This window comes from Ambystoma mexicanum, chromosome 4q (assembly GCF_040938575.1).
Source record: "Ambystoma mexicanum isolate Mex_15411 chromosome 4q, UKY_AmexF1_1, whole genome shotgun sequence".
NCBI lineage: Eukaryota > Metazoa > Chordata > Amphibia > Caudata > Ambystomatidae > Ambystoma > Ambystoma mexicanum.
This window is the reverse complement of record NC_090928.1, coordinates 440,749,033-440,767,119: the sequence shown is the minus strand read 5'-3', so window position 1 is coordinate 440,767,119 and position 18,087 is coordinate 440,749,033. Positions and strand designations below refer to the sequence as shown.

General features: G+C 45.9%; 1 protein-coding gene across 1 annotated transcript in view; it reads right to left on the bottom strand.

Moving 5' to 3' along the window:
* Window positions 1–18,087, bottom strand: part of USP34 (ubiquitin specific peptidase 34) — a 3,618,222-nt gene that overhangs the window by 2,084,775 nt on the left and 1,515,360 nt on the right. The window contains exon 29 of the mRNA XM_069608012.1: window positions 11,622–11,747. Coding sequence (XP_069464113.1) covers window positions 11,622–11,747 — 126 coding nt within the window. The remainder of the gene's footprint in view (window positions 1–11,621; window positions 11,748–18,087) is intronic.

The following is an 18,087-nucleotide window of genomic DNA, read 5'->3' as shown; positions in this document are numbered from 1 at the left end:
ACAGAGAGCCCAGAGAAGCAGGGCAGCAAGGAGCAAGCCCAAAGCAGCAGGGCTGCAAGGCAGGGAGCCCAGAGGATAAGATCTGTCGGCAAGGAGCCCAAAGGACAAGGGCTGAAGGCAGAGGAGTGTAGCAAGCTGCAAGGCAGGGGTCCCAGAGGACAAGGGCTGTAGGCAGCGGAGTGAAGCAGACTGCAAGACAGGGAGCCCAGAGGACAAGGGCTGTAGGCAGCGGAGGGAAGCAGGCTGCAAGGCAGGAGTCCCAGAGGACAAGGGCTGTAGGCAGCGGAGTGAAGCAGACTGCAAGGCAGGGAGCCCAGAGGACAAGGGCTGTAGGCAGCGGAGGGAAGCAGACTGCAAGGCAGGGAGCCCAGAGGACAAGGGCTGTAGGCAGCGGAGTGAAGCAGGCTGCAAGGCAAGGAGCCCAGAAGAGCAGGGCAGCAAGGAGTGAGCCCAGAGGAGGAGGGCCGCTGACTGTAGAGGGCTGCAAAGGACTGTAGTAGGCTGCAAGGCAGGAAGCCCAGAGGACAAGGGCTGTAGGTAGAAGGCAGCAGAGCGTGATCGGCTGCAATGCAGGGAGCCCGGAAAAGGCACTGGATCAAAAGCAGGATAAGGCAGGGACAGCATATAATATCGTGGCTCAAGGCAAAAAGGTGCTGGAAGGACTCTTAATGCAAGAGACTGAGCTCCTGCAGGCAGCTGCTTAAATACCGCCCTGCCCTGTACTGAGGCAGGCTAATTGGCAGCACCTCGAGCAGCACACCTGAATACAATCGGCCTCCTCCCTCTCTGGTCCTGAGATGGTGGAAGCAGCACTGGTCCCTAGGGCTTCTGGGATTGTGGTTCCAATGCTGACTAATGGGAATGGCCAGGTATTGATAGTTGTAGCAAGGTGCATTGTGGTACATGTAGTTAGTTGAGTAAAATAAGAAAGCACCAAAGTCACGCAAATGGGAATTAAGGACCGAAGTGTGAATAGGGGCTGTTCCAAGAGTATTCTGTTGGTAAATGAATAACAAATAGTCCATGATGGTTGCCAATGTGTGCGCCCATGGCGCAGGCATGACAAGGTGTAACAAGCACAAGGTGGTTAAACAAGCCACAGTACATTGTTTGGAGAGTGCGACATGTGACTTAGGCAAACCTCACTGCTGAGAAGCAGTGGACTTGTGTTAAAGGAAAAGCAGTCAAGGAAGGGTACCGGTTGCGTGACCTGTAATGAGTGGAATGTGTGGTCCGACAACTGCGTCTAGACCGGGTGCCCCTGAATGGAAAAGCCACTGAAAACACCTATAAAGAAGCTCGTGTTGTGCAAAGCCCTTGTTGTGATATTTAAGTCGTGTTGTTTTGAAAGCTGGAAGATTTGATTGGAGAAGGGAACCCCTGTATTTGATGAACTATTTTGAACTTGGGGAAGGGGGGGATGATTACGAGCCAAAGAGCTAGAAGAAGCTCAGAACTTTATTTCGAATACTACAAATTATATGCATTTAGTTGTGAGGGCAAGTATAGGTTTTGGACACAGACAGATGTTTTTACTTTGGACTTCCTGACATAGACTATCCTAAGTTTTCTCTAGGTAGGGACATTCCACCTTAGCATAGGGCAAGTTAGACATTCATCCACTCTCCCTTTTAAGTTAAATAAAACTTTGTTAAGAAAACTTGAACGTGTTCTCTGTCTCTGGCTCATGATGCCTTCACACGTTACAGTATATTTCATTCAATTCCATTTCACCTAATGAGAGGTCACCAAATTGATTTCACCGAAAATAGTAGGTGAAATGGTATATGTGTAATGCATTATAGGAGGGGTGTAGGGGTAAGCGTATAATTTAGGGTAGGGAGAAGTGAGGGGGGGCAGCGACATTATATAAAAAAAGAAAAGTAGAAAAAGTTAAAAATTCATTTAGTTTTTCAGTGAAATGGATTTGGTGAAATATTTTCAAAGAAATCACATACATCCGACTTCACAAGTCAAAGAAGCAAAAATCTCATTGCATGCCATTTTATGGTACTATCTACGTTTAGTAGCCATACGTAGCAAACACTAATGTGCACACTAACAATAAGTCAACCATATTCAAAATATATCTGTTGCCACAAGCTTGTCTTTAAGCACATCTAAAAATAACCAAAGAAAACAAGTGCAAAAGGATAGGCTGATAACAAGAATCCCCATTGAACTGCATTGTAAAATGCTATGTGCAATGTTAAAAAGTCACAAAAGGGAAAACACAGCTTCCCAGTACCGATAGTCTGAAGGACTGATCAGTTTCCCAATAACAAATGAGCAAAAGACGGGGGAAGTGAAGCTGAAAGCTTTATTTCCCCTCAAAAAGTCATAACAGGTTCAAAAACAGAGCACAAAAAAGGGCGTATAGAAACGATGGATGGAAATCTGCAAAAAGACAAACACTTGTGTTTAGGCACGTAATAAATATCATATCATAACCATACACTGAGGTTTATGCCTCGTTTCCCTTCAACTCTCAAAAACCCACCCTACTTCCCTCATTTCATCAAACTAGATCACTCACAGGGGTATTGGTATTGTGTGTAATTCCTACCCTTATAGTCACAATGGGACACATATCTAGTATTCAGCGAGTTTTAATTCACTATAGAAAAGAGACACTCCTCACTTCCTTCTTATTCATTTGTTCGCCTCATGTATTTCCTTCTCACTCATTTAGGAGCATCTCATGTCACCCCACTTCTTTTCCCTAGCTCTTTTCCCTACATTTCACCTTTCTTTCACAAGTGGGCAGCCCATTCCTGTGTGTTAATTCTCCAGCCTTTTTTCTCTCTTTTTCTCTCACCCGTTCGTCCCACTTTCACCCACATAACAGAACATGCTCTTTAGTACTGAAAGATCCATCCGGCAGCCCCTATGCTAAAAGCACATTTTCCAATTATTGCAACAGAAAACAGAAAAGGTAAGCTCCATTCCTTTATCCACTAGATTAATAAATTGTGAGGGAGCTGTTGTGAAGAAATGATTGGAAATGTAATAATAAGCAATGTCTCAATGTGGCATCACAGTGAATAGAGGCACACATGTGGTGAGACACATTTTTGAGGGGAATATGGGAGTGTCGATGAGCTGGTGGGAAACTATCATTCTTCAGAAAGACCATTACAAAAGGTGAATACATTCCTCCAACAGATCTCTCATATTTGAAAGACTCCAACAGCCATAATAAAAGGAGGAGGGCAGACTGCCTAGAAAACTGTCTACCCAAAAAGCTTCAGAAAACAAACAGATAGCTAAACAAATGTGCAGCAAGGAAACCCTACCCTGCAGGGAATGGGTAGCACACAGATTTGGCTATAAGGCCCTCTGGACCATCCACATGAGCTCCCTCATAGAAGGTCTTGAAGCAGAGGACACTATCTAGAGATACTCTGCTTAGAGCTAGCTTCCTCTTTACAAAGCTCTCGAAAGCCCAGAAAGAGCTGATGATCTAGATGGAATTCTTTCGTCCTGGCCACAAAGAAGGAACACCTTACTTACCTGAACCCCTGCATCGGCATGGATTCACATGCTCATAAATATTCCCAGTCATCAGGCTGGGAATCCTCTGTAAAAGAAAGAACAGTTTCACGTTAGCATGGAAACTGCATTTTACTCTATTACCAATCATTGTCCTTTTGGGTTTTACTGCCCACATTCAATGGCAGCCGTCTCCCTAAACTCCAAACCTGTGGCCATCTTCTGATTTGGTAGAACAGGTGAAGTGGCAGCATGAACCAACAAGAGCCACAGAGGGGAAGGAGGGAGGGTTTGCATATGAATCCATGCCAGACATTTGCTGGAGAACAGGAGTTGCCGGTAAATAACTTGTTCCTTCTCCAGCATGGGGTATGGCATGGATTCACATGCTCATTAATAATATTACACAGCAGTACATATACACAACCACGGAAGGTGGCAAGGCTCAACAGAAGCAATACACTTACCCCTGGAACAGACTCGCCTCAAACAAATAGATTGCATAGCACCACCTGCCAGATTCAGGACTCCTCCCTGGAATCCCTGTCGACAAAGTATAATCTCGTGAATGTGTAGGTGGACCTCCACGTAGCAGCCCTACAGATGTCGAGAAGAGATAACACCAGAGAGAAAGGCTGTCATTGAAGCAATGGCTCTGTGGGCTCTCGGGCGGCCTGGAAGAGGCCTGTTGGCTAGACGATGACAGAGCATGATGCAGCTGGAGACCCAACGGGATATGGAAGCCTTCGACAAGGCGTTCCAGTGATTCACAGGTCCACAATTCACAGAGTTGAGATGTCTTCCGAAAATCCTTTCTGCGTGCAACATAGAACTTCAAGGCATGAGCAACGTCCTGCGAATGAAACATCCTTTCCGCCAGTGTGGAAGGGTTCTGGATGAAGACTGGTAGAACCAAAGGCTTGTTGAGGTGGAATTCTGAAGGAACCTTCGGCATAAAGTTGTGGTGGGTCCACAGCACCACCCTCGTAGCTTGAAAGGATAAGTATGGCTGCTTGCAAGAGAGGGCCTGGATCTCATCGACGCACCTGGCAAAGGTGATCACCACCAGGAAAGCCATCTTCCATGCAAGAAACTTCAAAGGTGCTTGATGCATTGGTTCAAAAGGGGCCCCCATGAGCGTAGTCAAAACCACATTAAGCTCCCAAACTGGAGCAGGAGCCATCACTGGTGGAAAGGTCCTGAAGAGACGGATGTATACTAATTGAGCTTTTCACAATTGACCTCGGGAGAATTTACCCAATTTAAAAGGTCAATTAGGACATATATGCAGGGGGAAACCCCCCCAATCCCTGACGCAATACAAACCACGCCCTCAACCCCCTTATATTATTTATAATCCAAAACAAACCCAATACATATATAAAATAACTAAAAAATATAAAGCTCAATTGTGAAGAAGGTCAATTAGGACCACTATAATTAGGTCAAGAAGGACAAAAGGTCAATTGTAAAAGTTCAATTTGGGTAACCCCGAAGAAAGCCTTTGAGGAACTCCTTGACAAGCCTGTGAGGACACAGGGAGGGCTTACCAGTCGTCCTGGTGTAAGGGGATATGGGAGCCAGGTGCAGCTCGACAGAGGTGTGAGCCAGGCCAGACTTGGCCAGGGAAAGCAGATAGTGAAGGAGCTGCAGTGCTGTGACCCACATCGGCGTAATATTCTGAGTCCTACATCACACAGAAGCGGTTCCACTTGCTGCTGTAGCACGACAACAAAGATGAAGCCTTGGCCTTGGTTAGGATCTTCCTGCATTCCAGCGGCAGGGAAGAATACCCAAAGTCTAGGGCAGCAGGAGCAGGCTGTGAGGCTCAGCGACGCTGGGTCGTGGTGCAGTATTGTTCTGTTTTCTCTGGAGAGAAGATCAGGAAGTGGAGGCAGCTGGATGAACAGAACCCCTGACGTGTACCAGATCTGTCGTGGCCCCACCCAAGCGATGAGTATCATCCTGCAATGACATTGTCTGAGTGTATTGATCACACGTAGCAGGAGCGGGATCGGGGGGAAGGTGTACAGGAAGAGCCCGTCCCATGGGAAGGAGAAGGCATCCCACAGACTCCTCGCCTGAGGGAACATGCTGCCAAACCTCTGGCACTTAGAGTTGGCCTCTGTCGCAAAGGTGTCCATCTGGGGCCGACCCCACTTGCGGACGAGACTAGATACTTGCACTTGCTTAAGTTCCAGCTCCCTGCTGAGCGAGTCTGCAATAGTGTTCTTAATGCCTTCCAGGTGAAAGGGTACGAGGAACATGCCCTGAAGAATGGCCTAGTGCCACAGAGTCTGGCCGTCCCGGGAAAGCGCGTCCCGCCCTGTTTCCGGATGTAGAACATGGTGGTGGTGTTGTCTGTGAAGATGTGCACCATCTTCCCCTTCAGCTGAGGTAGGAACGACTTGAGGGCCCAGAAGACTGGCCAGAGTTCCAGGATTTTAATGTGGAGGTCCTTTTCTTTTCTGGGAGCCAGAGGCCGCTGGCAGGGGACTGTACGGAGTGGACACCCGCCCCCCACCCTTCCAGGGAGGCGTCCATGGTGGCCGTGGCCTCGAATGGAGGTATCTAGTGTGATGTGGGTGTGAGCCCCATCATCGTAGAGCTTGTTGGAACTGCTGGTTGAGAACGACCTTGTCCGTCCAAGTGCCCATGATTTGCAGCCACTGTGCATCCAGGAACTCCTGAAGAGGTTGCATCTGAAGTCTGCACAACGGGACAAGGTGAATGCAGGAGGACATCATGCCCAATGACGACTTGATGGCTTGCACTGTTGTCTTCTGCGCCGACGAAAGGTGCTGCACTTTGCCCAGGATAGCCATCGCCCTCTCCTCCGACAGAGTCGCCAAGCATACAACCGTTTTGAGGCGGGTGCACAGGAACAGAGCGTTCCGCGATGGCTCCATGCAGGAATTCAGCTAGATGATGGAGAATCAGAGATCTGTCAGAAGGCGAATGGTCTCCACAGTGTGCTGGGTTGCCAGCACGTGACAGCGGAAGCGGATCAGCCAGTGGCCTAGATAAGGGTAGACGTGGATCCTCTTGAGGCGTAGATGCGCTGCCATTGGAGCCAAACACTTTGAGAACACTTTCAGCGCTGACATCGCGAAAAAGGGCAGGGCCATGAACTGATAGTGCCGTCCCAAGACCACGAACTGGAGGAACCTCCGATGTCTTGCTTGAATGGGGACGTGAAAGTGGGCATCCTCCAGGTCCAAGGTTGCCAGGAAATCCCCTTTTTCCAGCTGGCCAATGTGATGAATGCTGTGGATCCCTCACTAAACCCCTGCCTAAAGTCTCCTCCCAGTTGGTCAGGGAAAGGCAGATGCTTCCTGATCCTGACGTTGGAGGTGGTTCTCTGCTGGATGGTGCAGAGATCTTGTGAGATGAGACACAGTATTTGTTTTTCAAAAGGGAAGAATGGCTTATTGTCGTTATGATTTGTCTAATCCACAAATCGAACATCCTAATGTGGATAAAGCCAATATAAAATCCCTAAACATCTTAAGAAAGGAAAGCCTGTCTGAACCTCAAAGCTAGAAATCATCTTAACTCCCAGAGATACAGTGAAAGGACATCTGTAACTAATGACTTAAATTAACTGCCTTACCCATTTCAAGTTCATTCTTGTGGTGTTTTCTTAAAGGTACTTAGAAAATATGAACCCGAGTTTAAAAGTAGAAAGCAGACTATAAAACGTGATTTTGTTGTTGGGGACTTCAAGTCCCATAATTCCCCCAAGTACAGGGACACAGGAAGAAGGCTCAATAGTTATGCAACAAGAGTGGTCATCTTATTAAGGCAAATGACCCACACCCAAGGGAGGCAGAGGCTTAAAACGCCCCCTCAAGTGCAGGCCATTAGGTGGAGGCGGAGTTGCAGCGGTAGCAGTAGGTGAGTTCAGCAGAAGGCTCGTTGTTGCCAGGCCGAGTGGAAGTTGGAGGAAATAGAAGGCGCTGGGACCGCTGCAGGGCAGAGTCCAGCTGCCGGTCCTGAGAGGGTCCTTTTCCCCATAACCTGAAGTGCAGAGGTTATGCAGCGGGAAGCGGGAAGTAAGAAGGTGTTGGGGAGAATTTTCAAAAATGTGCTAATTCCCTCCACTTTAGAGACCCCCAGCAACTTTGCTGGATTTTGAGGACTTGATTTTTTAACCTGGAGCGAGTGAGACCATTTTCCCCCACTCATGTATTTTAATGTGATTATGGACACTGTTTCTTTTGGTTGTGGAGTCTGACAAACTCCCTAGGCATCATATTTTACATTGTGTCACACAGCACCTTCAGTGCTTTGGCACAGGGAAGTCTTTCAGATTTCCCAAAGGTTTAAATACCTTCTCTGGGATAAACTACTGTTTCCCAGAGCAGTAAAGTGAAATTGACTTTACTTACATTTGTAACTTTCTAGATCCAGCACACACTATCTTACAATAGGGTGCTGGAGGGGTTACCTAGTATCCCCTTTGACTAGCTTCTCATGTAACATTTTTTATGTTACCCTTTTCTCACTGAATGGTTGGTGGCAGTGGTTTAGTTTTGACTACCGAGGTGTGCATTTACTGCGGGCTGCGTTTGCAGCTGCAGTAAAACACCCAAGGGTGCCATTTTTATCAAAATGGGCCGGTCTTCTTTTTTCGCCATTTCTTTGTGGAAAGGTCCTTCTAGAGATTAACTTTGCGCGCCAAACCAGGTTTGGTCCCATTGTTTGCTTTGCCTTTGGCGGGATTCACGAGGGAAGCCCGTCTCTGGCTCCAGGGTGTCTGGGCTAGGCAGGAAGTGAGGGAGGTGCCCAAAACTCCCTGTGCTTAGTCTCCTAGGAGACCCAAATGCACTCTGTGGTGATTGGCCGGTTGACTGTCCGGCAAGGAAAGCCACCCTGCTGGGTGACTGACAGCTAGGCTGGAATGAATGGGAGAGAACTGAATAAAAGGCAAGGCTTTTGGCTTGGAAGGCTGAGTCGACCACTGGACGAAGGAACCGAAGAAGAACTTGAAGAGGACGCCTGCTGCAACTCCTGGACCGTTGGTTTGCCGGGTGAAGCCCTGCTGCTGTGCTGAAACTCCAAATTCCTATCGACAGAGAAGCCTCTGCAAGGACGACTTCTCCCTTTGAGTTTGTGGGACCAATCACCTCCAAAGTAAGCCACCTGGACATCCATCTCAGAGCTGGTTGAATTTCCAGAGTTGCTGCTGGAAACCGTATAGACAGGGAGAGGAACACCATATTGTGTGTGTTGCTTTTAAGCTGGCCTAGAGCTTCAGGAAGATCCTCTGGACTCCCAGGAAGCAGGACTGACCGAGCCTGAGCCCCCTCAACAGAGTGCGGGACCCCTGAAGCAAGGAAAGTACATCTCGACAGCCAGGAACCGCAGTGTTGCTATTTGAGCTAGACGCGAGGAGCTGAAACACCGAACAACCACTGAAAGTGGCGTTTGCCGGTTGCAAGCTTTGACAGTCCAGTGCAGGAGTCCCCCGATGTCCTCCCTCTTGTGCCTGCGACTGAGGCCCAGGAACAGTGAGATCTGCAGAGTTGCACAGGAACAGGAGTCATCTGCTGCATCTTTTCTTCATTTTAAATGTACTGTACTAAGTGAGAGAATTTACCTCTAACTGTAGAGTTGTGCATATGCTACTACTCAAAGTCTAATCAGCTTGTGGCCCTACATTTGATTCTTCTTTTCTTAAAAGACTTCTAAAACATTGTGCAAAGACTTTCTACTTACCTAAAAAGAAGTGCTTCAGCTCACAGACTTTTGCCTATTGACTTTGGCTTAACCACTTGCCCTGAATGACTCTTATTGGGGGATCTGAAAGTATTTGCCTGCTTAAGAATATTTGTGGTCTCTTGTATTTTCTAAATAACCTTTTCCTTTGACTTATTACTATATAATTCTAAATGCAACAGTGATATATTAATGTCCCCAGCACCCTAGCAATTGATGTCACCTGAGGGTGTAGGTCGTGTCTGTGGCCCATCCCAAAAGGGTCTTTACTGATTTAGAAACTAAGAGTGTACAGTATTGAAGTGTATTTGAGTGTTACTTTTATATTGCTCCCTTCTGAAGAAGGGTTATTCTAACTGACTGATGAATACATTAATAATTGTTTATTTAAGAAACCTTGAGTGTAAGAGTTTATTTGAATACTTGTAACTGTAAATCTCTGTGCAACTCCACTCCAGCTCACATTGACCCCTCTTGAGATAAGCCTGGCTGCTCAACACGCTACCAAAACTGTGTAGTACAAGCTTATACCAAAGGTTGGGTTTCCTATACCTGTAGTCAGAGTTGTTTGTAGTGTTCCCAGAGGAAGGCTTTCCCCCATGTGAACCGAATTGCAGGGACTGCGCAACAGGAAATGCTCTGGTTGTCGGACAATGAATGCAACAAAAGTATCACACGCATATGAGTGAAATAGCTTGAATAGCACTTATTGAATACCGAACTGAAGAAAACAGAGTAATTACTAATTGCGTATACTTAAAAATGATTCCAAAGGGAAGGTTAACTAAAGGATTAATTTTGAGCAGCAGAAACCATTGTAGTATTAAACTCAAGTGGTGAAATAGTAGAAAACATTGTAGCATTGAACCTGAGTGACCGAACTTTAAAGATTGTGAGTGCCAGTTAACAAACAAGCATGGCCCAAAGTCAAGAGTGTTACAAGCATTGCTTAAAGCCAAGAGGTGTACAAGTATTAGCCAAAGCCAAGAATTGCACAAACATTGCATAAAGCCAAAAGAGAATAACAAGGCATACAATTAAGTTACTGTGGCTAACAAGTAGAGAAGGGGTGAATGCAAAGGGATTTCTCTCAGGTATTGAGGATGGTATGCTGAGAATGTGAAAAAAAAGGACTGAAGTCATGGTGCAAGCTATACAGTCTCGACGATGAAGAGCGCTGAGGAAAGTCGATGTTAGAGCTGCAAAGCCCCCCCTGCTGTCAAAGGTTTCTGAGATCTGCTGCTAAAGGAAGAATATATCTAAGTAAGCTGAGGAAACTGTGGGAGGACACAATCCTTTAGAATTTCAACTTTACACAGGAGGTTGCTGCTAAATCTATTGTTCAGGAGAGGCAATCAGTGATACTTGTTGTTTCGCTTTGTTTTCTCATGAGTTTGATCTAGTGTTTAGTTGGTCCCTCCTCCAGAATGTTGTGCTGCCACAGTGAACCGGAGTTTGGTTGGCATGACTCCTCTAGAGGGTGCACAACAGGAAATCCTGGGAACTGGCTCCCTTGCATGGAATTAGTGAAGGGGGATAAAGGTAAGTGATCTTGGTTTGGGTGGGGGCTCCCTATTCATTATTGGGCTCTGGGGCCATTTTAACATTTCAAAGAGGGTTTTATAACTTCAATCATTTAAAAGAAAATGTAGGGGGTGTTTCAGCTACTGTGCAACCTTTCTTTTGTACTGGTTTATAATAGGGTTGGAGATAATTGATTGTGGTATTATGAACTGTTAATGAGGCTGCTTCAATAAACAGATTATTTAAAAAAAGGAGAAGCAGAAGAGCAGTTACATGACCCAATCTCTAAGTGGAAAACCCTGATTTTCTGGCTGTCTCATTAGTGACTGTATTTATAGTGCACAGGGTAACACCTGGGATACTGAGACATGTTTGTTGTGGGGGTTTAATTATCTTTAATTCTTTAATAAAGGGTAGTTCAATAGCCTAGTATGCTGTAGGAGCAAATGTTCTGAATTGTTGGGAACATGGAATAGCAAGGAAAACATGGTAAAAATACACTAATGTGGTCCAATAATGGCAATGGGTGTTTGTTTCATGCAACAACTTTATAATGTGACTGCAAAAGACAAGAAGAAGGTATTACTGCTTGGTATAAGTTTTAAAATTAGCTAGGATTCTCAGTTTACAATTTGGGACTTACATCTGAAAAAAGCAGACAATCACTGAATGCAGAGTTACAAGTTCACCATAAATAATTGATTCATCAGGCTAGTAAAAGTGGCAATGGACCACAACTGGCCATGCACAGCAAAGATTTTCAACCAACAAAGCTACATTTAACTTAAACATAAGGGAAGCATGCAAGCTATCCACATGCCAAGGAAAACTATACATTATCCATTTTCTACTGTGCTGAGTAAGCAAAGATGTCTCCAACTCACCTGCTCCTCTGAAATACTTTGGAATGCATGTAGCATGCTGGGGCATGTGGGAAGCAGCATCAACAGCTCCCATACACGTCTTGATAGGTTCTCTGCATGAAGGTGGAGTTCTTCACATCTTACAATCTGTTCAACAAAACAAAACATTTTGAGAGTTGATGGAATGAAAGACGGGTCAAAGTTACAATTTTGTTTAAATGAGCAACATTTCAGCATACATTTTCTGTTACAAATACAGTCCCTTGTCTATTATGTTGGATGGGGTGCGGAATGACAGACACATATTGGCACATTTGGTGGGAATGTCCATTGGCACATACTTTCTGGAAAGAGGTTTTGGCCTGGGTAAAAGAGCTGGATGAGATAGATAGGACAGTGCCCCCTCTATTGGTGCTGTTTGGACAATGAAAGAGACCTGTACACCACTTTAGCGCATATGGCAAAGAACCTGCTCCTGGTGGCCAGGGTATGTTTAACAACTTACTGAAAAAGACCAACTCGTCCGACACAACGAGAATGGACCAGTAAGGCCCACAAGATATATGACAACCATACCAGCAGAGACACATGCCCATGTAGATTCGGAATGGCTCACATTCTTGACACACTACAGAAGACGGCAAACAAATGGAAGATCCCTGCCCAATGGTACGGATGAACAAGGGGTATACAACAGCCACAAAAGTGATACCGCACACTATTAATGATCAGAAAAATTAAACACATACACAAGAGAATCCCTGAATGCTTTTACATCTAAGGAGGACAATAATTATCTTGGATAAATGCATGTTGAACCCCAAAATAGCAGGGAGGGTAGAGGAGGGGGCTAGTTGAGGAAGGAATAAGTTACTTACCTGTTCTTAGGTACATATTAGTGCAGTCACTCTGTCAGACTACACAAGACTTATCTGCTTGTTATTAGGTAACCCAACATTTGGTACAGGTCTGTCTGTACTACACAAATTGGTAGTGTGACTGAGCAGCCAGGCCTATCTCAAGTGGGGTACATTTGAGCTGTAGAGCTGTACAGATGAAATCAGTCAATACAAGTAACCAAGCAACACTTACACTCAATGTTTCAGTTATAAATATATAACTACTTACACATTGGTTTTAGTTACGCAATCTTTAAAAAGGCAATTGTTTCTAACAGTCAAGCAAACTTTAGAATCACTTTACAAAGTCAAATAAGTTATGTTATAATTTTCCATACCGAAGTACAGCGCAACGGACACCGAAAGGCAACCTGGCGCTATGACTGAGAACAAAGGATTCAAAGAGAGAAAGGCTAAAAGTAGAGTTTTCAGAGCCTTCCTGAATGGCAGGTCAATAGAGACCGTGCAAAAGGCAGCCGGAAGGGCATTCCACAGAATGGCAGCTTTGACCGAAAAAGAGCAGCCTCCAAGTCTCGCATGACAAACCCTAGGGAGAGCCAGAAGGGAGCGGTCTGCAGAGCATAACACGCGGGCAGGAACATAGGGTCAAAATTTCAACTGCAGGTACTCCGGGCCAGCAGCATAGAAGGCCCTGTGCACCATGCATAGAAATCTAAAATGCACACGCTTTGCCACTGGTAACCAGTGAAGCGAACTGAGAACTGCCAAAATATGTGCTTCTTAACTCTCCGTTTATCAAAGACTAAAGGGGGTCAAAATAATCAAAGCGTTTAAAATCAAGTTATCACAATAACATATATCGCAGTCAGTCAGTTGGTGAATACACTTTGGTTATGCTAATACATTTCTCCTACACCTTGAAGTGACTTCAATAACAAGGATATTATTGCATTTATATTAAACACCAATACACTTTTAGACTGTGTTTCAAGAAGGAAAGGTGGGGGAAAATAGAAAGGTTAGAACATACTTTCTTATAAAGCAAAGACAGTTTGAATCCTCCAATGTAATCTAGGTAAGCCTTTCCCAGCAGTAAGTGTTCAACAAATTACAACCTATGAGGGACAAGCAATGTCAAAATTCAATGGATTCAGAAGGGTGCCTTTAGGGAGCCAGGACAGCCAAAGTCAAGTGGATAAAGTCTATAGTTCTGATGCACTTCTTGGATACAATTTTTCACAAAGTTAGTTAGTTCAAGAAAATCACTGAAGGAACGCAAGCTGTTAGGCCTGTGCAAGAGGAGTCGAAGTCAATTCGAAAAGTTAAGCAAGTGCAATTCTCAAGTGAGAAAGCACGACTTAAGGCAAGAAGGTAAGTACCCACAATCGCAAAAAGTACCTCTGGTTTGAAGAAACGTTGTCCTGCTGGATTCAGTCTTGCTACAGCCAAGCAGACCCTGGTTTCTGAGCCTCAGTCGTGGGGACAAGAGGGAGGACGTCTGGAGGGCTTCTGTGGCAGTACTCGGGGAAAAGCTTTCGCAGGCACCGGGTCTCCTCGCAAACAGCGTTGATGCAGAACAAATATCTCTGGTTGGCCTTTCCTTGCTCCCTCAGTCCTGGACTCTGGTGAGGGTACTCTGGATTGCGATTTCCTGCTTCTGGAGTGTCCTTAGGAGGCTCCTGGAGCTTTTGGCCAGATTAGTGCCGCGGACGACGTTGCTCTCGGTTATGGACACTCGACCCCTGGCATTGGGCTTCTGCAAGACTGGAGAGGCACAACAAGTCGGTGATTGCGCCAAAGTGGAGTTCGTCTCGGGCTAGTTGGTCCCACCAGCCGAAGGGGAGAAGTCGTTCCATCCGGAGCTTCTCTGTCGAGGTGAAAAAGGAGGTCAGCAAAGCATCAGGGCTTCACTGGGCAATTCAAGGTCCAGGAGGTTGCAGCAGACTTCTGGTCACGATTTTGTCTTTGGGTGTTTCTTCCAGTGGTCGACTCGGCCTGTAGTCCCAAGAACCTCGTCTTTTAAGCTCGTTCTCACTCATTCACAGCCCTAGGCTGTCAATCACACAGCAGGGTTGCTGTCCTTCCCGGACAGCCAGCAGGCCAACCAGGACTGGTTTCGATCAGGCACACCTAGAGATTTGTCCTTTGGGACAGGAGTGTTTCGGGACCCTCCCTCACATCCTGTCCTTCCAGACACACTGGATCCAGGGGCAGGCTTCAGGGCTGAAGCCTGCCAAAGGCAAAACACACAAAGGGCTCAAACCTGTCTCAACGTACAGAGTAAAAGTCAAGAAAGACCTCACAAACAGAAAATGGCGAAAAAAGAAGAGAGGGGCCATTTTTACAAAATGGATACCCATGGGTGCTGTACTGCAGCTGAGGGTTCAGCCTGCGGTAACAAAGCACACTGGTAGTAAAAATTAAACCACTGCCACCAGCGAATTGTAGCAAGGGTAGCAAAAAAATGTTACAGGAGAAAGTAGGATAAGGGTTACTAAGTAAACTCGAGCACTCCACATAAAATGGTGTGTACTGGACCTACAAAAGGAAATAGGTAAGTAAGATCAATTTCACCTTACTATTCTTGGGAACAGAAGTTCACCCAAGAAAAGGTATTTAAACCTTAAGAGAAATCCAAAGGACTTCTCCGTGACACTGCATTGAGGGTGCTGTGTGTGTCACTATTCAAAAGGTAGATGCCTATGGAGATTTTCAGACTCCAAAAACAGTGAAAACATCAAATCTTAATCAGGGAAAAACACGAGAGAGTGAAAAAAACGACCCACTGTTACGCTACGGCAGCAACAAAAGACATTACCGAAAAGATCGTTCCCACGGAGTATCTCGCAATCAGGGAATTCGCTCTGGCAACGTTACAAGTTGCCTTGGAAACTGTTTGGGTCACGTAGATCTGCTAGTCAGCTGATCAGACGTGCCTCGCTTTCACGGAAGCTACGCCTCCTTGTTCCTTAAAAGCAGTTAGCCGCGGGAGCTTCGTTGCTGCTAATTGATCGTTACGGCGTTCCTTTTTGTAGCCTTCCTACGGCTTGTTCCATTCGGATTACCCTCCGTGTATCCTGCTTTGTATTTGATCTACCGTTACCAGACCTTGGCTTCTGTCTCCTGTTTTGCTTCCTGGATTTGTCCTTCGATATCGGTTGTCTTGGTTTTGAATCCGCTCGCAGTCTCCTTTACACTGCCGAGCTCCTGTTGAGCTCCCCGCTCAGCCTGTCCTGCTGAGAACGGAATTCCAGTCTTCAGTTTTCTTCTTACAGCAAGCGCCCTTGCTTCCAGGGGAATTCAGTCTTCTATCAGTTTAGTCCTATTTCCAGCCTTACCTAATTAAGGATTTACTTCTACCTCACCTACTTTGGACTGTGTAACATCCTGTGAAGACGATGTGTATTTTCCACTAAAGTGCAGTATGAACGCTTTCCAGATTTGCACCAACCCGGTCCTAGTGCGTCCCTCGTGCCGTTCGGGTTGTCCTACCTATACTAACCTTCCCATTTGTTATTTTATCCTTTCGTTTTCATCCTTCATTTTGGAACTCTGAACACTTTACTGAACTGATACGGGACTTCCTCTCAAGGCCTTCAATTCCACTAGCTCAGGTACCAGCGATTCTATTGTGTTCAATAATTGTATATACCTATCACACAAGGTTGGCGTTATACTCAAAACAACTTTTTGTATTTTTTGCAGCATTGCTTGGTGGTGCGCTCAATTCTGCTCTTTTGCATTATAGACTACTCTGTCTTGTTTTACATAATAGCAGAGTGGTATGTCGTGAAAAAGAGCCCCTCTCTAAGAGGAAGCCTGATTCTTTTGAAATCAGGGGATCTGGGTTTTCTGAAGACTTCCTCGGCTCGCCTCATATCTCGATCCAGGTCGGAATCAAGTACTCCTTCCGGTTTGGTGAGTAACACCCACTCACTCAGGAGTTAAAATTAAAAACTCCTGAGTTCAGCAAAAGAGCTGGGGGTCTTTAAGGTGGGAGGAAATTCGCACAGAAATTAAAATTCGCCCTAACACCTGTAACTCCTGTTCTCCAGAATTTTCATAGATTCACATGCTGTGAATATTCCCCATCATTAGGTAGGGAATCCTTGCTAACAGAGCAGTTTAAATTTAAACTGAAACTTTCAGTCACTTCTGTGCTCCATTATAGGAAACTTTGGGTCATAATGCTGCCAGCCAATTGGAAAGGCTCCCTAAGCTCCACCTCTATCGGCCAACTTTGGATTTTGGCAAGCGCATGTGAGGGGAAGTATGTGCCAAAAGAAAAGCCAGAGGAGTATACAGGAGGGTCGCATGTGAATCTGTGAAAGATACCAATGCTGCAGAACAGGAGTTACAGGTAACTTATTTTTCCTCCAACATTGGATCTTTCATAGATTCACATGTTGTGAATAGATTACAAAGCAGTATATAACCATGGAAAAAGGGCAGAGGCAAGCTCCTTGTAGCAAAATTTACCACTGGAGATCAACTTACTTCACGCAAACAGGCTCCGAAGAACGGACTGACCAATCTTGGACTTTTTGTTTGGGGTTGATAGCAGACACTGTTTTGTGCTTTAAGAAAAAGATCTATTTATTGAAAAAGATGGTCAGTTTGCACGTTGGCTCGAAATATTTGTCACATGGGTGACGTGTATTTTAGCGTACATCTTCCGGACTTAAATCATAATCTGCTTGCTTGTGCTTTCAGTGCCATGATCTTGTAGTTGCGTTCCTTGGTGTTGGTCTGTGCATTACTGTTATCAATTTCTGGTTTGAGACCGTCTATCTCTATTGTGAGTCTTGGGCTCTGCCACAGAATCCTTATTGATACAGCGGAACTTGGTGAACGTGTGCACCAACCTCCATGTAGCTGCCCTGCAAATGACTAGCAGTGGCGTGCAAGAGAGGAAAGCAATCGTGGTTGCCACTGCCCTGGTGGAGTGAGTTCTGGGATGCCAGGCCCAGCCTGCTGGTGGCAGAAGGAGTTGCATGCAGCAAGCCACCAGGAAATGGAAGGCTTTGAGTGTGCCCTTCCTTGGCCCGAGGGTCCAAACGACACAAATAGCTGGGACGTGTGGTTTTGTTCATAGGCTCAAAGGAAAGGGTGGTTTCATGAGCCTGGAAAGGACGTTAAGCTCCCATGCTGGAGCTGGTCACTGACAGATCTGAATAGGCCCTTCAAAAATTCCTTAACCAACCTGTGAGACCCGATTGAAGGGTTGCCAGGCAAACGGTTGTGCCTGGTGATGGCAGCCAAGTGCACCTTAATGGAGGAGTGAGCCAAACCAGCTTACGCCGGGGACAACAAATACAGAAGAATGTCCAGTGACCGGATGGTCAGGGGTTGTAGCCTGTGCAATCTGCACCAGACTTCAAACCATTTCCACTTGTTCTTGTAACATGCCAAAGTGAATGGGACCAGGGACTGCGATAGGAAGCCTTGGCAGTCTTGCGGTAGCAAGGCTGTTAGATTGAGCGAGAGTGTGTTGTGATGAACGAGAGCTCCTTGGTTCCTGGACAGCAGATCGTGGTGCGGTTGCATCGTGATTGGAGCTGCTGAGGAGAGTGTGAGACTTTCAGAGTACCAAAACTGGGGCCACGAACATCAGTTTGCACTGACAC